This window comes from Pichia kudriavzevii, chromosome 1 (assembly GCF_003054445.1).
Source record: "Pichia kudriavzevii chromosome 1, complete sequence".
Taxonomy (NCBI): domain Eukaryota; kingdom Fungi; phylum Ascomycota; class Pichiomycetes; order Pichiales; family Pichiaceae; genus Pichia; species Pichia kudriavzevii.
The window spans coordinates 355262-370951 of NC_042506.1; the positions used below are offsets into that span (position 1 = coordinate 355262).

Sequence of the window (15690 nt, forward strand, 5' to 3'; positions counted from 1 at the left end):
CTCCTCATTCCTTTCTCTACATCCTTATCTTTGGTTAACTATAGGACAATGCTGCATATATCGCCAACTTTCCTTTCTTTCTTCATTTTTGGGCTAGTCAACAATGTTTTATATGTGATCATCCTCACAGCAGCTCACGATTTGGTGTCTCCCACTACACCGAAATCACTAATTCTACTGGCCGATATTCTACCCGCCTTTCTATTAAAATTGGCACTACCATGGCTTGTTAAGCAAACCACCCATAGGGAAACACAGATAGGTCTAGGCATCAACTATAGGCTGAGATTGGCCATCATTGTAGCCCTATCCGCAACTGGTATGTTTTTAACTTCACTAGCTCTTCCGTTATACATTGTCTTGCTAGGTGTTGTATTGGCGTCTTTATCCTCGGGTTTGGGAGAAACTACGTTTTTGCAGTTGAGCCATTTTCATAACCAGGACAGCTCTAATACCGCAATCCATGGCTGGTCAAGTGGTACGGGTGCTGCTGGATTGATTGGTGCTGGACTGATTTTAGTATTAACAACAATATTCAAACTTCCAATTGATGTGGTTTTAAGGTTTTGCTCTTTGTTCCCCTTTATTCATTTATATGTGTACTATTGCTATCTTCCCACTCCAGTGCTCTACGCATATTCAACTAGAATGGAAGATAATGGAATTAATTATGACGATCCTTCAGAGATAACCAACGGTATCAATTTGTATGAAAGCACATTTGTTAGTGAGACGACCGTTGAGAAAACAATGTTGACAAAAATGAGGAATTACTTTTGGGTCTACATGCTGCCACTATCCGTGGTTTATTTTGCTGAGTATACAATCAACCAAGGTGTTGCTCCAACTATGCTTTTCCCATTAGAGGACACCCCGTTTGATACTTTCAGAGATTCGTATGTTGCATATGGTACACTCTATCAAGTCGGTGTTTTTATATCAAGGTCATCAGGCTCTTTTATTAAACTGCACAATTTGTATTTGATGGGCATCTTACAATTCGTCAATTTAGCATTTTGTATTTTACAAAGCATGTACATGTTAATTCCGAACATTTGGGTGGTTTTCCTACTTATTTTGTATGAGGGTTTACTGGGTGGTGCAGCGTATGTAAACACATTTATGAAGGTCTCAGATGAAGTGGGGAATGAAGATAGAGAGTTTGCTCTTGGTTGTGTTGGGGTTAGTGACAGCTTTGGTATTGTGCTGGCCGCAATTATCAGTTTATGGCTTGAACCGAAATTATGCGGATACCAGGTAGGAATAGGACGAAACTGGTGTACGAAAAAGTAAAGGAGTAGGATAATCTTTTAGTCTCTCAAGTTCAAATGATGTATTGAAACTGTTGATTGGAAAATAACCTTAGCTAGTGGAAATCGCTGCTCTACTAATGCATTATTCTTTCTAGTTATAAGATATGTCTTGATTGTTGTGCAATTCTTAAGCTCTATTACACAAGTCATGAAGAGCTTGTAGACTTTCTATAAATAATACAAAAACTAAAAAAGCATTAAGCTATGCAAGGGTAGTGTAAACTCTCTTTCTAACCTTATCGGAGGTAGCCTCTGCAGCTTCATCATCATCTGCATAAATGTGGCTATGGTCTTGAGACCACTTATTCTGCAAGAATCTGAGGCCCTGAACATTGAATCCTATGTCGTTGGTAGTTTCCTTAATAGTTGACCTCAGTTGCGTTTTTAGAGTGATCATTTTGTTTTTGAAGACCTCGTCTTTCTGAGAAATTAATTCCAAATGATTACTACGAACAATGAAAAATAGTGTACGAGAGATAACATTCAATCTTGCACTATTTTTTTGTAATAAACCATTATCCTTGGTCCATTCGTTGATGGCACTAAGCAACTTTACAGAGTAACTGAATGGCAGAACCAACAAGCTATCTTCCAGTTGGTTTGGTTTGATCTTACTCAATGTATCAAATAAATTCTGGCTTGGTGTTGTGTTCATTGCTTTCAATAATGCATTCTCTTCATCGTCCATCATATCTAAAGCTTCAATCAATTTTTCACTGGATTTTAAGTTTTCCATCGTTTTTGATCTAACTGCCTCCGCATCATTCATTTCTTCGTCTTCATCTTCACCTGTCTTTCTTGGTGTTATATCATCACCCTCTAGTGAAGTTAACAATTCATTTTCGTACAACTCATCCATCTCCTTTTCTCTTTCTTCTTGAATGAAAACTTCATCATTGTCTTGCTTCCAGATTCTAATACTGGAATCATGAGAAATACTAACAAAGAATTCACCATCTGAGTTTATAGCTAGGCCCCAAACTTCACCTAAATGAGCGGCAAATTTTTGCACTTGGTCAAATTTGTCACCATCCCAATATTTGATGAATTTGTCCTTCGAACAGGTTAAGAAATTGTGTGACTGTGGGAAAAATTTGATATTCATAATAGAATCATCGTGGGCAAAGATGGATTTGTGACAGTCACCAAAGTCCAAACCCCAGATTCTAACATTTTTATCGGCAGAACATGTAATCAACACTTTGGAGTCAAAGGATATATCAATAGATAATACAGGTAATTTATGACCATATAAACTCAAATAGAATTTGAGGGTATCAAAGAAGAAAACCTTAACTGTATTATCCATCAATGAAACAGCCAGGTATTTAGAATCGGCAGAAATTTTCAATGCTAGTATGCTTTCATTTACTTCTAACGATTTTACATGAGAAAGGTTCAACTGATTTTCTAAAGTGTTGACTTTAATTTCCCAATATTTTACCGTTTTGTCAGAAGAACCTGTGAGAATGGTTTTACCATCACTGGTTATTTCTATGGCCCAAATAGAATCGTCATGTGCGCTTTCAATGTGATGAATAACTTCAGAGGTAGACAAATCAATCAACTTCAGATCACCGTTTTTTAGACCCACAACTAAAAGTGAACCTCCTGGGAGAAATTTTCCACATAAAACATTACCAATCCTTTCGATGGATCTGATACAGTTCAGTGTTTTCAAATTCCAAATCTTGATTTGATTGTTCGAGCCTGTATAAAGTAAAGTGTCGTCATCATTGATGTCAACAGACCTGATATCACTTCTGTGTCCGGGTCTATCGACAGAATATTTCAAAACAGATATTTTGTCATTGATGTTGTTGTGTTTTTTGACGTTTTCAGGAAGGTGAATGGTCCAGTAATTAAGTGTATTGTTTGAATTATTGACAACTAGATTGACCTCCTTAGAGTTACTATTAAGTAGGCAAATGTTGTTGATTTTAGATTCTGTAAAAATAATAGTAAATGGGCATATTAACATCTGGATCTTGGAGTTTTCCAATGATTGTTGAATCTCCTCTTCCGACATACCCTTTTCGGATAATCTTTTTGTTCTCTTTGCAGTAGCCTTTTTTATTTCCTGCACGGATCTTAATCGGAAAACTTCTACCATTTTATCTGCATTTGCTAGAATGAGTAATTGGTTATGCTCGTCAAACTTGACATCGGCAACCCTGTTCTTGCTTTGCTTCTCAAAAACACCAAATTCTTTCAATTTGTTGCCATCGTCCAAATCCATATTCAAAGACCAAATTTTGCACTCGCCATTCAAGCCAGTAGTCAACAAAAATTCTTTATCATTATAGGTGAACTTACACATTGACCAAGACTCACCGTTGTGTGCTAGATGTGTTTCAATACATTGGTTAACCTTCAAATCCCAAATCTTTAGCAAACCATCCTTGGAAGTGGAAATTAAATAGTTGTCATTATAATAATGAATTGATGTAATCATATTCTTGTGACCTTTAAACTTGATCAATCCTGCTTCAGAAATTAAATCCCAGATGATAATAGTAGTGTCATTGGAGCCGCTAATTAGCTGCGTGCCATTGGTATCAAACTCCAAGCATGATATTGCAGATTTATGGCCTTGGAATTTGATTATTAGGGAGTCTGTAGATAAATCCCATACTTTTATATCACCGTTTGAAAGACCAATTGCTAATAAATTAGCAAATGAAGAGTATGCTAACCTCGTGATCTCTGCCGGTGGAAGCAACGAAGATGAGTTTAACGCCCCAGGTGTGACTCTATCGGTAATGGTCGAAATTTGCGTTTGCGTCTTGTAATTCCACTCAATAATCGAGTCCAATGCCGATGCGTAAACACTGTTGGCCTTTCTGTTATATATTATATTCGATTTGGAGGAAATCACACCAAAGACTGTATCTTGGATATATCTTGGATATGACTTGACCATTTCCTTTTATCTATTTTTATTTTCGATTTGCCTATGCAAATATATGGCACCTTACAAAAGAATCTATACAAAAAGGTATATATCCTTGATTAAAAATTTTTCAATCTTTTGAAAAATTAATTTTCTCTTAAAACTCATGTTCCAAAAGTGAGGGAGGCTTCCCTAAATCTTCAAGCCTATCATACTCTCCCAAATAGGAAGTCGACAAAGTCATCCATTAAGACAGGCCAGGCTTCAGATTCACTGTAATTTTCAAGCTCCACCAGTGGAATTACAAAGAAATCATAAGACATTTCCCATTCGTCTCTACTTATCTGAGATTTCCCACTTTTCCCGCTAACAATGAAATCAATAACAAACTTTGTGACTGTAGTATGTTTCCCTGTTTCCTCAAAATGAGCAAAGTCAGCCTTATATATAATCTTCCACAACGCAACAGCAGCATCAATTTCGAGTTTACGTTCGCCCTCATCTAATGCATACATAAATGCAAAATTATGCACTTTTTTCATTAAATCACAATTGTTTTTAGCATGATGGAGGTATCGTGCCATGTCTGCTACTGAAGTTATTTCAGGCGATACATTGCACCAGCCACTCACAAATTCTGTTTTATTGAAAATGCATGTACTAGGCGATTTTAAGATATATGCGGCAATCAGAGCTTCGACGTCATTCTCAACGTCGATTCCCATGTCTGAGAAATAAGACAGAGCCCCATCTATTCCAATTTGATCTTTAGAATCATTGTCTGTATATTTGTCAAATATCTGGCTAATTACTTTAGCGTTTGCCGATTCTTGAACCACCACATGGCCATTTGCATAAAAATCATCAATGGCGTTGTTAAGGTGTAGCTTGTTCTTCTTGAGAAAATAATCTGCGATTGTTTCATCAGCACACCCTGTAACTTGTATAAAATTTGTAATCTTTGCAGAAAACATATTTTGTTTTAGAATGATCTTCGTAATCCAAAAATATTCTACTAGGATAAGCTCAAATGTAAAATAAAGCTATAGCTGAAAAAAAAACAAAGAATCGTAAAAGAAGAAAAGCAAAAGCTTTAGTATTATCACTTTTTCAGTCTTTAGTAAACAAGAAAAGTCTGTCTAACGGTGAAGAACCTTGTTTCTTGGAAGTCTTCCCTTGAATCTTTTTAATCAGGCAGAAGAATTATGCCAAGAAGGCTTTACGATTGTCAAACCATCAGCGAATTTCCCATAATTTGTCCAAAAAGGGAAATAGTTCCTTCCATGAATTATTTGCGTTTGTTTTTACAGTGGTATTATTCAATAGCAAGGAAAACAGGAGTAAGTGCAGAGTAGTAAATACAAATGCGAGAAACAACATCACCTCATAGATATATCGGCGAACCACCAATAGATGAGACAGAAATATTGCTGAAATGGCTGAACTCACAAATTTTTACATCTTCGGACTACCAAGATGTCCAGATCCCAACCGTGGTTCAGAATTTAATCAGGGACTGTCCTGATTCACACTTTTTCTTGCCCGTATTTCAAAGGATCTTATACGCAAAATCAAAACAACTGAATAAAGTTTATGATGGTAATGCAATCAACTTTCTAAAGTGGATTGAATCATCGTCGACGCATCTGGGACTATTATATCTCATTTTCAAGTTAGGACAAACTGATATTACCCTATTGAAGAGAACTGAATTTGCAATCTACCAAGGCTTTATTAGATCCATTTGGAATGATATTATAAGTTTGCTTATGGAGCCCTCTTATGAACTTGAATTAGTTCTAATCTCCAAAGTACTGGGGAGAATTAACTTAACAAATGATTTAGATAACTTGATCTACCAGGTGGTGAAGAAGAGAATAGTCGAAAAAATTGAAACCCTGTACTGCGATGAGCCTGTATATTCAAAGCTTGTTATATGGTTGGATATGGAAATATATCCTGGATTTCATTCATTTGTTTCCTTGAGAAATAGAAACGAATTCTATCAATGTATTAATATGATTGCAAAGTCTATATTAATATCAAGGCGAATTCTGGATAGTTACGAGCTGGTTGATAGTTATCCAAAATCCACTGAGACATTGAAAGAGTTCAATGTATGTCTTGCTAAAGAAGATCAAAAGGAAATTCTTGTAAGACAATTTATAAATGATTTGAATACCAAACTCTTAATCCCAAGTACCAATACGGTTGACATTATAATATACTACATTAAAACGATACATTCCTTTTTGATTATTGATCATCGTGGTGTCTTGCTTGACAAAGTCACTCGACCAATCAGGCAGCATTTACGTAGCAGAGAAGATACAGTAGAAAAGGTGGTTAATGGCTTACTTGATAAAAACAAAAGGACAAACAGGTTGATAGAACTCAACGTCCAGCTACAGAAAATAACGGAGGACAATTTTGGGACAAATTCGCTTTGCAGTTTACAAAAGAGAACTTTGAACTGGGAGCCAGATCCGGTTGATGCCCTCCCCGATTTCCAGGTCGGTAAGATTGATGACATAATTGATTCTCTAACAACGATTTTTGAGGACAGCAGCGTATTTATAAACCAGTTTGTCAATATTTTCTCGAGGGAACTGCTTTATACCACTGGTTATGACATTCAAAGTACCCTACAAAAATTGGCACTATTGAAAGCAAAGTTTAGCAATGATGACTTTAGCAAGGTTGACATCATGATTAACGATATTAAAAGAAGTAAGGAATTAGATAAAGATCTTCATTCGAATACAGAAATTGGAGCTGTTCATGGAGTCTTTTTGAGCCATCTATATTGGCCAAATTTGCCGGAGGAAATACCTTCGTTTGTCCTACCCGATTATCTGCTAGTGGTCCTCAAATCATATGAGGATGTTTATACACAACAAAAACGAAAAAAAGAGCTCAGATTACACCCTCAGGTATCGTTGGCCACGCTAGATATCTTAATACGGGGTGAAACTAAGACTTTTACGGTCTCATTCGATAAATTGGCTGTTATCAATTATATCTGCGAATCCAAAATACCAGTTGTTAAGCTTGGTATCTTGTTGATGAACTTGAAAATGCCCTTACAAATATTGAAATCAAGCTTAGAGTTTTGGGTAAATGAAGAGGTTTTAGTGGAGCAAGATGGTGGATGGAAGGTTAATGAGTAAGATTAACTCATTCTGCCAATGCATTGCAAAATATAGCTTGGGTTTTACTAAAATAATGGTGGTTAAATGAATATTTTATTGACTAAAAAAAACCACCCGAAATTCTAAGATTACTTGAATCATGACAACTTTAATCTACATAACCCTAAATAATTGAAAACTTATTTTTAAACATTGCATTTGACTAACTTTTCAATAACTTCTAAGACATCATTACCTTCATGACTACCTGGATTCTCGAGTCTTGCATTGATTGTTTTATCCAACAATAATCTTAATTTTCCAATAAGAACAGCATTCTTACACCATGTTCTAATTGGCAACCAACTATCCATTATAATACCCCTACATCTAATATTGTTGGGAATCCCGGTTAAATCATAAGAAATTCTACCTCCGAACAACAAAATTGAAGTGACACTGGTAGGCGTAATCCCATAGACATAGAGTTTGCTTGTTTCCTGGGAATCATTGTATACAACAAAAGGAGGGTTGGTGCTCGACTTTTCCTCGTTGATGAACAAAGAGGAAGATGGATGCATGAAAACTCTACTAGAAGGATATACTGTTTCTCCTGACTCATGTGGTCCTTTGCCTCCTTCATTCTCTAACAACCTACGGTGCTTTTCATTGCGGATCCAATATCTAATTTTCCTAAACTCTGGGTCAAGAGCAACCGCACCACCGTTTATTTGAGCATACTTCGTTTCTGGGAGTTGTACTCTGGCTATTTGAGGGTATGATGAAGCAGTGACTAGTGCTTGTATCATGCTAGTATTTTTACCATTTCTATTTAAGTAATCAAATGCTTCACTGTTTGAAGCTCTTACAGAACCATAGTCCAATGGGATAAATCCCAGTTCTTTTAAACAACTCATGTATTGAAATTTAGTTGATTCTATATCGTTCAAACGCAAGATTGAGACGAAATTTTCTGAACAAAACCTTCGCTTTTCCTTCATCGATTTCAAAGACTGAAACTCATTGAACGCGTTCAGAATAGCAACCATGTCACCCGAGTCTTGACCAAATTTTTGCTGAACTGTTTTCATTCGATCCCTATCCTCCTGTTTGCATGTAAAAGGAGACCCTGTGACTCCTATTGCAGCCAAAATTGAACAGCTTTCCATACATCCAAAAATGCATCCAAAAATCAAAAGTTTTCCTGACTTTATATCAGTCGGTAACATCGATAGGTATTTGCCTAAGCATGTTAAATTATCACTGTCCAAATTCAATGCACCAACATCACAGAGCACCCTTCTGGCATTATTGACATTATCTTCATCCGGTGGATCTAAACCAGCCTGCAAAAATTCATAAACATTCTTAACACCGATTGCTTTCACAACCAAATAAACAGATTCAAGTTTTGTTCTTTTAATCTCAGGGATGGGCTGAGAAATCATCTTCTGCTCTGTTCCTCTTGTAAATAATTTATAACAAATTCCATTTCTAATACGACCAGCACGACCTCTACGTTGTTTTGTTTCCGCTTGTGATGCCCAAATTTCTACTAACTTTGTATTGTTTGACTTAGAATCATATTGAACACTTTTAACTTTACCTGAATCGATTACAACAACTGCATCTGGAATAGTAATGGACGTTTCAGCAATATTCGTTGATGCTATAACTTTACGCTTGCCTGTCGGTGGTTTGTCAAAAATTCGTCTTTGCTCTTGCGAACTTAAAGCCGAATGTAACTGCAATTTCCAAAATCCAGCATCTTCAATTTTATTCAAACATTTCTTTATTTCCATGACACCAGGCAAAAAGATTAAAATCGAGCCATCATCCTGTTTGGCATTAAGATCGTCGTCAACTTTATATACTAATGCTGCAATCAAATCATAGTTTATATTACCCGACTGAAAATATTTGGAATCTGCTCTAGGTTTGAAAGTTTCATCTTTATCGAGAGCATCATCGTAGGGGTTGCTTCTGTAATTGGATATTTTGAAGTCTGTCATATCAATAATGTCGTCTAAATAATAATCATCAATGGGAAATGTACGGCCATCTATATGAACATGAGCAATTTGACTTTTACGCGGATCAAAATATCCATTAAATATAGACTTTTCAATTGTTGCTGACATCAATATAATCTTCAGCTTAGGGAAGTTTTTCGTCATTTTTTTGAGAATAATTAGTAGGAAGTCACTATCAATAGATCTTTCATGGACTTCATCAATAAAGATATAGCCAAGATTTTCAAAAAACGAATCATGAGAAGAATTTTTTCCAAAGATAGATTGAATCATTCTTAACATAACACCAGTAGTAACAAATGAAATACGTGTTGTATCCGAGGTTCTGTTCTCGCCACGGATAATATACCCTGTCTCTGAACCACATTTATCCACTCTTTCTTCGGATACTCTATCGGCAAGCCCAATCGCAGAGATACGCCGCGGTTGAGTACAAATTATAGTAGTCAAAAAATCATTCCTCTTATTGAGATCATCAAGAATAAACTGGACAATTTGGGTCGATTTTCCTGAACCAGTTTCACCTGTTATCAAGCATACATTATTTTCATTGATTGTCCTAACGATTAACTCACGTTGTTTCCACGCAGGTAATTTTGCCCTCTTGTTAATGGATTCTTGGTATTTAGAAGAGCCAATTCTTGCCTTATAACTGATCTCAACCTTTTCTTCACTGATCCTCCTTTGTGTTGTCTTTTTTTGCCCTTGTATTTTGGGTACCGTGAGTAAACCCTTACTCTTTTTCAATTCATTTGAAGAAATATACAAAGGACCTGGATTTTCAATCACCTTCAAAATATTATGTTCCAACCAGTCAATGCAAGTGTATATATAAGGCATTCCAAATGCGCCATTTTTAGCCAAGTATTCTATAAGTTGACTTATGATCGATTTTTTTATGTAACTTGGCAAAGTATAGGATTTGTCATTCACAACCAATAGTAGACCACAAATATCATAAGGGTAGTTTTGGGATCTATATACTTTCAAAGATAGTAATTTTGAAGCCAATCCTGAAACATCCAACAATATGCTGAAAGAATCATCTTTTGGAGGATCATCCTCCACTATTTTGGAATCATAAATAACCCTCAGGCTATTTTTCTCTTCGAGCCAATCTTCAAGTGATGATAGACCATCAGGATAATCTAAGCTGAGACTTTTCTCAAAAAGGTTATTCGTAAGAAGAACTGCCGCCTTTGTAATATCGTAATCGCAGTGTTCCAAGCCAAAAATGGACTCATTCCTACTATAACCGCCTCTCATCAATTGAGTAATTAAACGCTCCTTGTTTAAATCCTTCGTTATTTTCAGTCTCACACTAGAATCGGTCTCATCCCTGACAAAAGAAAATGGTAAATCATCTTCTGGTAAATGAAAAATCAACCACTCTAGTGAGTCGTTTAGAGTATAAGTATATTTGACAGCTTCCAAGACGTGAACTTTTCGGAACCCTAACTGAACAAGCAACTCAGTATATGAACTGGTATTACTAACATATTCATGAACTGATGATTCTTCATCTGACCACTCAATATGGTTTCTTATTGAATCCTCTATTGAAACTCGAAGTTCAGGATTAATGTCAAACAACACACTATTGTCCCAGACCTTTTTTGGAAAACTAACCTGCTGTAAATTATCAAATTTTCCCCTACCAAGATTTTGACCTTTATCACTTCTTATAGTACCATTATCTACCTTTAATTCATTGTTAGTTTTGACATTATTATTTGTCTGTGACCCGATAATAATTGCTGGCTTTTTTACTTTTGCCACGGCAGCCTCTCGAACTTCACTTTCTTTCTTCCTAGCTTCGTCTTCTCTTCTCTTTTCTAATAATGCAGAAAATGGATCATTTGAGTAGTCCAATTTTGCCCTGCTGGGATATTTATTCGTGATGCTCTTCCTCTCAGCTTCTAATTCGCTCCATAAAGCCTTATGGTTTGACGGTAAAACCATATGTATATTTTTGTTAAAAGCTATTCTATGTAGCGCATAAGTTGCAGCGTAATGACGTGCTTCAATTGGCGTTTCTTGTGGTTTTACTATGTGCTTTGGGGGATAAAATTTAATCTGAATATTTTCCTTGGTCTTGGGATTTTCCCATGAAATCTGAGGGACTGCAATGAACCCTTCAGGGAGTTTCTTCATATCGTATTCCACCTTACCCCATTTCTGTTTTTGACAATGTTCGTGTAGCAAGGATCCTGGCAATTTACCTGTCCATGAACTTGTCTGAGCAACCATTGCTCTACCTGTTTTAGCTGGTTTCCCATTATCAACAACATCATCCTTGCTATTTTTGAAAGTTTTCCCGTTCTTCCCAGCCTTCTTACCTCGTTGGATATCCTCTTCTGGTAAATTCTTCTTTGACTTTTTTGCCATTCACGTGGAAAGATCTCTACGATCACTATTTTGATGAACCAGTCTCACATTTGGAGAAGTTTCAACAGTAGCTACATCAAACTGAAGGAAAAAGAAAAAATCATGCTCTTGTGCACTTTTCCAGAAAAAAAAAATACTCGCGCTTTGATATCTTGCAAGTGCCGCATAGTCAAACAATGCTCTCCAATCGCTACAAACTTTTTACTTTAGGTGAACCCTTCCTATATCTGGAGAAACCCTTTTGAGCATGTCCACTAACAAATAGTACACCTTCAATAAGTCATCTCTTTTACTTAAACGTAGATAGTTTCTATTTTGGTTTTATCTATTGCTAAGGAGAAGATCTGAAGAGGTTACGCAGAAAAGGAAAGTTTGAACATACAAAAGGAATCACATCTATTTTTACGAAGCAGAGTTACAAGCAGAGTTGCCTTCATTTGACAACCAAAACACAGGCTCCGATCACATTCATTATTCGTTGTTTGCAAACTATACAGTCTGCTATAGTACTTTCTGTTTTGAACTTTGCTACTTATAAAATATCCCAAATTATAACTCTAAGGCACCTCCCTCTAAAATAAAGCATAAACTTTACCACCCAAAGAATTCATGGTTTGGGATCAACTAGATACTTCTAAAACACATGTTGCCTATGCAATTGTTGCTGTATTTTCTACCATTTTTGCTTTATGTTCCCTTTTTGTGAAAGAAAAATTATATTTGGGTGAGGCGTCGGTGGCCACCCTTTATGGCCTTATTGTCGGGCCGCATGCCTTGAATTGGTTCAATCCATTTACTTGGGGTAATTATTTTAATATTACATTAGAAATATCAAGAATTCTTCTATGTGTCGAAATCGTTGCAGTTTCAGTGGAATTACCCAAGAAATACGTGTTGCATCACTGGTTTCCGCTTTTTCTATTGCTAATTCCGTGTATGACTGCTGGTTGGTTAATTATTGGTGCTTTTGTGTATGCAATCATTCCAGGTTTAACTTTTGGCTACGGATTATTAATTTCTGCTTGTGTCACGGCAACAGACCCAATTCTTGCTCAAGCGGTTGTCGGTAAAGGTAAGTTTGCGAAAAGAGTCCCGGCTCATTTAAGGAACTTACTATCTGCTGAATCGGCATGCAATGACGGTGTTTCTGTCCCATTTGTTTATCTTGCGCTTAATATTATTCTGCATGAGGGTGATGCTTCCAAGATTGCTAAAAATTGGATATGCGTTACTGTTCTATACGAGTGTCTCTTTGGTGCTATTATGGGTGCCATTTTCGGTTATTCATGCAGAAAAGCTTTGCGCTTTGCTGAAGGACATGATTTAATTGATCGTGAGTCTTTCCTTGCCTTCTATATTATGTTGGCCACTTTGTGTGCAGGATTTGGCTCTATTTTGGGGGTTGATGATTTGTTAGCATCATTTGCTGCTGGAACAGCATTCTCGTGGGATGGATGGTTTACTGATCGAACAGAAGAATCCAACGTTTCGACAGTTATCGATGTCTTATTGAACATGGCATATTTCGTTTATTTTGGTACAATTGTTCCTTGGAGTGATTTTAACAATGCCGAATTGGGCCTGAATTGTTGGAGATTAATTTGTCTAGCTATTGTTGTTCTTCTTTTAAGAAGACTCCCAGCAGTACTGCTAACTAAATTCATAAATCCGGATTTGAAAAACTGGAAGGAAGCTTTCTTCGTTGGTCATTTTGGTCCAATTGGTGTGGGTGCAGTGTTTGCAGCAATTATAGCTATAGCTGACTTGGAAGCCGATATCTTGCATATATCGCATGGTCCGACAACGAATTATCCAACAGAATCGGAATATTATCAGTTGATTCGAATTATCTGGCCTACGGTATGCTTTTTAATCATTACATCCATCATTGTTCATGGTTCTTCGGTTGCAGTTCTGGTTCTAGGTAGACAGCTACAGTCTATGACGTTTACTATGACATGGACTAAGGCGGAAAGTGGAGATATTAGAAGTGGAAATTGGTTTAACAGATTACCCAAAATCGAAAGATCTGGAACCTCTTTTTCGATCAAACGGATTGACACCATGGCTCCTTCAGAGGAAGGGGAGTTTTATTCGGGATCTAGTGACGAGAAATTTGCAGATGAAAAACAGAATGCTAGACTCAATGCTAATATTGGAATGGAAAGATTCAATGAGATTAGTGCCAATCCAACCATTGAAACTTCTGGTGTGCCTGTTAAGCCGAGCGGGGGTGCTAACAGAAAGAAGAAGAAGAGATTGCTCAAACATAAAAGAAGTAAAAAGAGGAAGGCACCACCCGTTTCTGAAACTTTAGACCTAAAAAATGGGCGTAAAAACCATCCTGATGAGGATCGTGAAGCTAATAAAGATGATGTTGATGAAAAACAGGATACGATTTATTATCCAGTTGGTAATGAGCCATCGATTTCTTCAAAAAACAACTCTATCTCCGAGATTGACGAAGCCACAAATGTGCCATTAGATAAGCAGAAAAAGCTGGTACTGCCTCTCCAGAAAATTATTTCTAATGCCACTCAACATAGTGATACTTCAAAAGAAGTAATTGCAAATGATATGGAAGGTACAATTCATGTTAATCCTGAGGCTATGAAGAAAATTTCAGAAAACTTTGAAATCGATGAGGATGACATTAAGCCTGTTTATGATGAAGATGGACAATTAAGGATACCAACACAAGCGATCAATTATAAAGATAAACTAGTTATAGAAGATCAACATGGTGAGGTTTTGCATACTGTTCCAAGTCGAAATAGCACTTTAAGTTCAGCCTCCCGTTCGAACTCTTTAAGATCACGCTCAGGTACAGTTAGAAAGCTTGCTACAAGTCTTGGCTTTTTTCCCTCTAGTGAAGCAGAAGAAAAAAAGGAACAAAATGACTCAGCAGATAACATTGATGAGCCGCCTAGTATTGCTAATGTGCTAGAAAAGGAGCCATCGAAAAGATCGACGACGTACAAATCGAAAGGAAAATCCAGATCCAATACAACAGCCTCAAAGAGTGCGCTGGAGAAAGTCATTGACTTTGGTGATGTTTTACTGCAAAAAAATGTTGCTCCTCGTAGAACGAAAAAATTACATGGCTTTAGAGTTGATGATGATATTATCATTGAAAATGAAGATGGAGAAATTCTAGGTAGATACAAAGTCAACGTCAAGAAACAGAAGGCTCTTGAAGCCAAAGAAGGATTAAGTGAAGACCAATATAATAGGAATTTAGTTGGTAAGGCATTGAAGTATTTTGGTTTGAAGAAAAGAAGGGAAATACTCGATGAAGAAATGAATCAAATGACTAATGGTGATTTAATTCCCGGTGACGGAGAAGTTGTTGACTTGGGTATTGAAGATAAAATCAAACATTTCATCAATGCTGACTCCAGTCAAGCTGTTGTTACATTGCCCCCTCATTTGAGGAAATCACATCTCTCAAGCTCTGAGAGAAACGCTGGATTACGTTCTAATAGGAACAAACAAGACTCTAGGAATTGTTATGAAGAAACAACATCGGAAGAGTATAATTCTCACCAAAATGATGATAGTTTTGAGGATAGCTCATCCAATAATAGCACTTATTCCTCAGATTCAAGAGACGTTTCACTTGAACCGTCAGATCCGTTGTATTCTGAGTCTAAGTTTGAAAAAGCCAGAAGGTCTGCGGCATTAGATAAATCCAGACGTAAATCCGATGATGAAGAGGAATGATTTTTCATTTCTCGGTATATATTTTTGTGTTGTAGATTATGAGATATGTATATATAACATTAAGTAAAATTTCCTATCAGAATAATTCAGTAATGAAATCGTTAAAACTATTAACTTACATATGAAATAATCCAAGGGGATAACAGACCTGACTAAATAAGACTAAAGTAGTACAAGTAAAACGTATTGTATTATGTATATAAATTTCT

The 15690-nt window shown here is 36.5% G+C and overlaps 6 protein-coding genes across 6 annotated transcripts; 3 read left to right on the forward strand and 3 right to left on the reverse strand.

Annotated features, from left to right (window-relative positions):
* Window positions 1-48: 48 nt before the first annotated feature.
* On the forward strand, window positions 49-1293 carry C5L36_0A01670 (uncharacterized protein; the record flags this gene model as incomplete). Its single annotated transcript, XM_029463178.1, has 1 exon — window positions 49-1293. One exon carries the CDS (start codon window positions 49-51, stop codon window positions 1291-1293), a length of 1245 nt encoding a protein of 414 aa, XP_029319038.1.
* Window positions 1294-1515: 222 nt separating this feature from the next.
* Window positions 1516-4236, reverse strand: C5L36_0A01680 (uncharacterized protein; the record flags this gene model as incomplete). Its single annotated transcript, XM_029463179.1, has 1 exon — window positions 1516-4236. One exon carries the CDS (start codon window positions 4234-4236, stop codon window positions 1516-1518), a length of 2721 nt encoding a protein of 906 aa, XP_029319039.1.
* Window positions 4237-4415: 179 nt separating this feature from the next.
* Window positions 4416-5180, reverse strand: C5L36_0A01690 (uncharacterized protein; the record flags this gene model as incomplete). The annotated part of the gene is made up of 1 exon (XM_029463180.1): window positions 4416-5180. The coding sequence occupies one exon, from the start codon at window positions 5178-5180 to the stop codon at window positions 4416-4418; it is 765 nt and encodes a 254-aa protein (XP_029319040.1).
* Window positions 5181-5570: 390 nt separating this feature from the next.
* C5L36_0A01700 (uncharacterized protein) lies at window positions 5571-7376 on the forward strand (the record flags this gene model as incomplete). Its single annotated transcript, XM_029463181.1, has 1 exon — window positions 5571-7376. The coding sequence occupies one exon, from the start codon at window positions 5571-5573 to the stop codon at window positions 7374-7376; it is 1806 nt and encodes a 601-aa protein (XP_029319041.1).
* Window positions 7377-7543: 167 nt separating this feature from the next.
* On the reverse strand, window positions 7544-11758 carry C5L36_0A01710 (uncharacterized protein; the record flags this gene model as incomplete). Its single annotated transcript, XM_029463182.1, has 1 exon — window positions 7544-11758. The coding sequence occupies one exon, from the start codon at window positions 11756-11758 to the stop codon at window positions 7544-7546; it is 4215 nt and encodes a 1404-aa protein (XP_029319042.1).
* Window positions 11759-12367: 609 nt separating this feature from the next.
* Window positions 12368-15481, forward strand: C5L36_0A01720 (uncharacterized protein; the record flags this gene model as incomplete). Its single annotated transcript, XM_029463183.1, has 1 exon — window positions 12368-15481. The coding sequence occupies one exon, from the start codon at window positions 12368-12370 to the stop codon at window positions 15479-15481; it is 3114 nt and encodes a 1037-aa protein (XP_029319043.1).
* Window positions 15482-15690: the final 209 nt, after the last annotated feature.